General features: G+C 46.4%; 1 protein-coding gene across 3 annotated transcripts in view; it reads right to left on the reverse strand.

The window, feature by feature from the left end:
• BICC1 (BicC family RNA binding protein 1) overlaps window positions 1–673 on the reverse strand; it is a 260,245-nt gene extending 259,572 nt beyond the window's left edge. Inside the window, exon 1 of one of the 3 annotated variants that reach the window (XM_077258861.1) lies at window positions 229–673. In XM_077258861.1, coding sequence (XP_077114976.1) covers window positions 229–412 — 184 coding nt within the window. In that variant the 5' untranslated portion in view covers window positions 413–673. The remainder of the gene's footprint in view (window positions 1–228) is intronic. The other 2 variants (XM_077258864.1, XM_077258863.1) reach the window with 2 other exon arrangements.
• Window positions 674–6,370: the final 5,697 nt, after the last annotated feature.

The following is a 6,370-nucleotide window of genomic DNA, read 5'->3' on the forward strand; positions in this document are numbered from 1 at the left end:
GGGGTGCAGGTCCCTGTAGTGAGGGCTGAGGTCCTGTATCAGGGTGCAGGTCCCTGTAGTGAGGGCTGAGGTCCTGTATGGGGAGCCTTCCATAGTGAGGTCCTATACAGGGCAGCAGAGGTTCCTGCAGTGAGGGCTGAGGTCCGTGGAGCGAGTCCCGGGCGGATGAGTCACGCACTCGGGATGCCGGCGGTTCGCGCTACATTGTTTGCTGAAGTTCTCCGTTACCTTGTAACATCGTCTCCAGCTTCTTCCTATCCACTCGGAACCTCTCCTCTCCCCACTCCGGGTCGTGAGGGGCGGGAGAGTCGTCCTCGGAGCCGGGGAGCGGGGAGTCGGTGCTCCTCTCGCTGTTGGAGCCCGGGTCTGACTGGTTCATGTATCCGCTCATGGAGTCGCACTGAGCAGCCATCGCACCGCTGAGATTCCGCGCTTGCAGCGCCCGAGCACACGCAGAGCTGCGGCAGGAGAGCGCCCGGGACCGCTATGTGCAGGACGGAGGGGCAGACGGAGGCTGAGTGCGCTGCTCGCTGCTCGCTGCTGCCGCTCACACAACTACACAACTTCCAGAGGGAGCTCTGCTGACGTCACCACACACTGCGCGAGAGAGAGGGAGCTACATGTGCGCTCAGCCTGCTGCTGCTGCTGATGCTGCTGCTGCTGCTGCTGATGTCACGACTGGCGGCTCTCGCCTGTGATATGTGCTCACATGTCACGACACTATGCACTGTGCACATGACAGACGCTAGTTGCTATAAGTCACTGCTCCACTAGTGCGGGGACCAGTAGCATAAGTTGAAGCTTTTAGGACCCCATGAGAAATCTCAGTAGGACCCCACTATCAGGGTGTTTATTAAAATGGTCTTCTATGAAGCAAAGTGACTTTTTGCCTATATTCCAGGGCCGGGGTGTGGCTGGATCCCCGCACCCAATACTTAGGCCACTCAGATAGTTGAGATCAGTATTTGGTCAGTTTTTACCTCAGTATTTGTAAGCCAAAACCAGGAGAGGAGCAATCAGAGGGAAAGTATCATAGAAACACGTCACCACTGCTGTATTTATCACCTACACCTGGTTTTGGCTTACAAGGTTTTTTACTGTATATAATACTGAACGTGTGAATGTGGCTTTACAATAAATTGCCTGCAAATGGGTTTTCTAAGTCTACGTTCACATTTGCGGCCAGCGCCGCAGCGTCGGGCGCCGCAGCGGCGCCGCATGCGTCATGCGCCCCTATATTTAACATGGGGGCGCATGGACATGCGGCGCACTTGCGTTTTGCGCCGCATGCGTCGCTGCGGCGCCCGCGTCGGTGCGCAGAGGACGCAGCAAGTTGCATTTTTGCTGCGTCCAAATTCAATGAAAAAAACGACGCATGCGGCGCAAAACGCAGCGTTGTACATGCGTTTTGCTGCGTTTTGTTTGCGTTGTGCGCTGCGGCGCCGACGCTGCGGCGCACAACGCAAATGTGAACGTAGCCTAAGCCAAAAAAGGCAACCATAGCAATGTGCAGTCACTACTGGAGGGGGCGCCACTGAGCCTACCTGACCTGGTCACCTGCAGCTTATAGTGGGCTCTAATCCCATATGGGAAGCTGCCATCTTCAGCGACATTCCCGTTATCGTCTTCTTGGATAGAGCCGTCTTTTTCTGGAGACTGCCAGCGTAATGGCCTCATTCACAGCCACAGTTTCAGTCAATGTGCCATGTGTGGGTCATTATGGATTCAGCATTACCAAATGTACTTTTTTTTTTTTTATGTAATCTTTTTCTCGCCTTAAGCCTGTGTGCACGCGTTGCATTTTTGCTGCGTTGTTTCAGTGCAGATTTGTCACAAATCCTGAAGGGTTTCCTGATGCCAGAAACGTGAGGGTACGTGCACGCGATCCGAAGTTGCTGTGGTTTGGACACTGTGTATTTATGCAGCATCAAACCCGCTGCAGCCAGATCTTACAGCATAGTGGATGGGATTTCAGGAAATCTTATGTCCACTATGCGTCCACAGACGCCTGCGGATCACACGCGGAGACGGACTTGCGGCGCGTCTCTCCAGACTGCAGCATGTCTATTTATCTTGCAGAGACACGAGTCTCTGCAAGATAAATTTCACCAATAGAATGTATTGAAAGCGATGAATCCGCACAGTTCAATGAACACATGCAGATTCACCTGCATTCAATAGACGGCAGCGCTTTGGACGCAGCGAACATACACTGCATCCAAAGCGCTGCTACTTCCAGATCATGGTCTCCTGGATGAATGAGAATCCTGAAGTCTCATGCACACATTGCTTACTTGTGACTTGCAGATTTAGGGTATGTGCCCACGTTGAGGAATGTTGCACATACCCACACTGTTTTCCGCACTGATTTTGCTAAATTACCGCGGATTTACTGCGTTTTTTGTGCGGATTCCACCTGCAGTTTTACACCTGCGGATGCCTATTATGGAGCAGGTGTAAACCGATGTGGAATCCGCACAAAGAATTGACATGCTGCGGAATAAACAACGCTATGTTTCCGCGCGTTTTTTCCACAGCATGTGCATTGCGGATTTTGTTTTCCATAGGTTAACATGGTACTGTAAACGCATGGAAAACTGCTGCAGATCCGCAGCGGCCAATCCGCTACGGATCCACAGCAAAATCTGCAGCGTGTGCACATAGCCTAAAGGTCAATTCTTTCAGCGTTTTTTATACAGATTTCACCCATACCAACGAGTGAGGGAAAAACACATGTAAAAAATATGCATTTTTGCCGTTACGCTTTTACTGTCAATAGAAGCAGAAATTTCTGCACCACATACTTGACGTATGCACATACCCAAAAAAAAACCCAAACATTTTCTTGTAGTAAATAAAGTAAAAAAGAGTTTTAAATGTCTTTTATATATATATATATATATATATATATATATATATATATATATATATATATATATATAATTATTATTATTATGATTATTATTATTCTGAATTGATTTTCTTTCATGTTTTCAGGTAGGGTTCAGGGTATGTGCACACGTTGCGGATTTGCTGCGGATCCGCAGCGTTTTTTAAGGTGCAGAAACGCTGCAGTTCCGCAATTGATTTACAGTACAATGTAAATCAATGAGAAAAAAAAAAAAGCTGTGCACACTTTGCGGAAAATCCGCTGCGGAAACGCTGCGGTTTAAAAGAAGTAGCATGTCACTTATTTTTTGTGAATCTGCAGCGTTTTTGTACCCACTCCATTATAGAAAACCGCAGCAAATCCGCAAGAAAAACGCAGCAAAAACGCACAAAAAACGCTGCAGAACCGCCAGGAGAGGCAGAATCCGCACCAGAAATTCCTAAGCCTAATCCGCAACGTGTGCACATAGCCTCACATAACATTTTCCTTTACATTCAGTGCAAACATCCAAACCATGGGTGCCAACTTGACTTTTTATTTTTTTCTGGACTGCTTAGCAAAAAAATCAAAGACAGACAATTTTTTTATGAACACTTTGGAAAACCACATGTGCACACGTCAGGATTCTTTGCAGAAATTTCCTGAACAAAACCGGACTTTCTCTGCAGGAAATCCGCATAAGTTTTTTTCACTTTTTTTGCACGTTTTTCTCGTGTTTTTTGTGCAGATTTTTCGCGTTTTTTTCCGGAGCTTCCCAATGCATTAAATAGTGGGAAATCCGCAAAAAAAAAATCCGCAAAGTTAATGAACATGCTGCGTTTTTTAACATGTGCAAAAGAATTGCGGATTGCATTCTATTAATTTATCGCGTTTTATAGCGGGAAAAAAAAGCAAAAAATCCGGAACGTGTGCACACAGCCTGACAGATCATTGTGATTATAAGAGATCCATGTCCACAGCCATAATTCTGATATGAAGGCATCAGCTGCATTCCCTGTAAATTGAAAAATGATGATAATTACGGTAGTCAAAATAATCAACTAGTTTCTTCAGCTTCAAAAACATTTTGTTTACAGACAGGGCAAAGCAATTACTTAATTTTACTTACTGTCCTGAAATTTCTGGATGGTTGGCAACCCAGTTTCAGACCCCCGCAAAACAGAATTTGGGCGTATGGGTTCCATTGACCATAATGGGGCGGTTGGAGTCATATGGTACTCTGTCGTGCATCATTTTCGCCCATATATATACCTAGATGAGACGGGCAGCAAGACATGGTGAACTATGTCTTGTTGTCAGCTTCCAATAGTAGTAAATATGGCCGAAAATTATACGCATCAAAACACACTGACTCCGTTTGTACCATTATAGTCAATAGCCCCCATCAGCACTTACGCCCGAATCCCATTTTGCATGGGTTCGTCCATAAACCCAGATGAAGCCACTGAACATTAGGAACAAAAGCTATGTGAACATAGCCTTAATCCTACTGTGGGACTTGGCCAGAGGATCATTTGATCTCCTCTATTATGCCCTGTAATACTTTAGTTTTATATTGTACTATGCCTGACGGGACGAGCGTTTGCTAGGCCCTGACTGTGTAACATGGAACGGGGCAAGAGCAAGTGGGTGAGGTATTCGTGTCTTACGCCATGTCACTTTACATGAAAGTGGGGGTCCTGGCTGGGCGTATGGATTTGCGCTATGGGGGCGCTACGCTCTTGCAGGCCACATGATGCCATTGACTTTAGCTGGCCTGGACCAGGTGTTGCAAAGATCAGTGAGGGAGACCACCAATCAACAATAAACAGGCTTTTACTAAACAGCAACTTGGTGGGAACTATGTACAGTAGTTAGTGGGTGTAATACATGAACTTTTCATGTACTTTTCCTTTAACATATGGAGTATCTTCACCATCTTCTCATACACTCTTCCTGTCCTTCTCGGAATGACTTGGTTCTGCCTCAAGCAGTTCTATAACTTCACCACTACCCAGCACAGTACTTCAGTCCAGTAAGTGAGAGTGCTATTCTCAACATGTGGTTCTGCATCCTCTTCCCTCTTAACCCCTTCACCCCCGGAGCTTTTACCGTTTTTTCATTTTCGTTTTTCGCTCCCCTCCTTCCAGAGCCATAACTTTTTTATTTTTCCGTCAATATAGCCATGTGAGAGCTTATTTTTTGCGGGACGAGATTGGTTTTACCATGCCGTGTAACAGAAAACGGGAAAAAAATTCCAAGTGTGATGAAATTGCAAAAAAAGTGCAATTTCACACTTGTTTTTTGTTTGGCTTTTTTGCTAGGTTCACCAAATGCTAAAACTAACCTGCCATTATGATTCTCCAGGTTATTACGAGTTCATAGACACCTAACATGTCTGGGTTATTTTTTATCTAAGGCTACGTTCACATTTGCGGTGTGCGCCGCAGCGTCGCCGCCGCAACGCACAGCGCAAATGTGAACACATGCACAACGCTGCTTTTTGCGCCGCATGCGTCCTTTTTTCCATTGATTTTGGACGCAGCAAAAATGCAACTTGCTGCGTCCTCGGCGCCCCGACGTGGGCGCCGCAGGGACGCATGCGGCGCAAAAAGCAAGTGCACCGCATGTCCATGCGCCCCCATGTTAAATATAGGGGCGCATGATGCATGCGGCGCCGCTGCGGTGCCCGACGCTGCGGCGCTAGCCGCGAATGTGAACGTAGCCTTAGTGGTGGAAAAAAATTCCAAAGTTTGCAAAAAAAAAATGCGTGATTTTCCGATACCCGTAGTGTCTCCAATTTTCGTGATCTAGGGTCAGGTGAGGGCTTATTTTTTGCGTGCCAAGCTGGCATTTTTAATTATACCATTTTGGTGTAGATATGTTCTTTTGATCGCCTGTTGTTGCATTTTAATGCAATGTCGCGGCGACCAAAAAAACGTAATTTTGGCGTTTTGATTTTTTTTCTTGCTACGCCATTTAGCGGTCAGGTTAATCCTTTGTTTTTATTGATAGATCGAGCGATTCTGAGCGCAGCAATACCAAATATGTGTATGTTTGATTTTTTTTTAATTGTTTTATTTTGATTGGGGCGAAAGGGGGGTGATTTAAACTTTTATATATTTTTTATTTTTTTTATATTTTTAAACACTTTTTTTTTTCAATTTTGGCATGCTTCAATAGCCTCCATAGGAGGCTAGAAGCATGCACAACTCGATCGCCTCTGCTACATAGAGGTGAAGTACAGATCACCTCTATGTAGCTGAAATCCAGGTGTACTTTGAACGCCGACCACAGGGTGGCGCTCAAAGCAATCGGCCATCAACAACCATAGAGGTCTCAAGGAGACCTCTGGTTGTTATGGCAATGCACCGATGACCCCCGATCATGTGACGGGGGTCAGCAGTACGAGCACCTCCGGCCGCGCGGCCGGGAGCGCTAGTTAAATGCCGCTGTCAGCGCTTGACGGCGGCATTTAACTAGTTAATGGGCGCGGGCGGA

Source organism: Ranitomeya variabilis, chromosome 4, assembly GCF_051348905.1.
Source record: "Ranitomeya variabilis isolate aRanVar5 chromosome 4, aRanVar5.hap1, whole genome shotgun sequence".
NCBI classification, from domain to species: Eukaryota; Metazoa; Chordata; class Amphibia; order Anura; family Dendrobatidae; genus Ranitomeya; species Ranitomeya variabilis.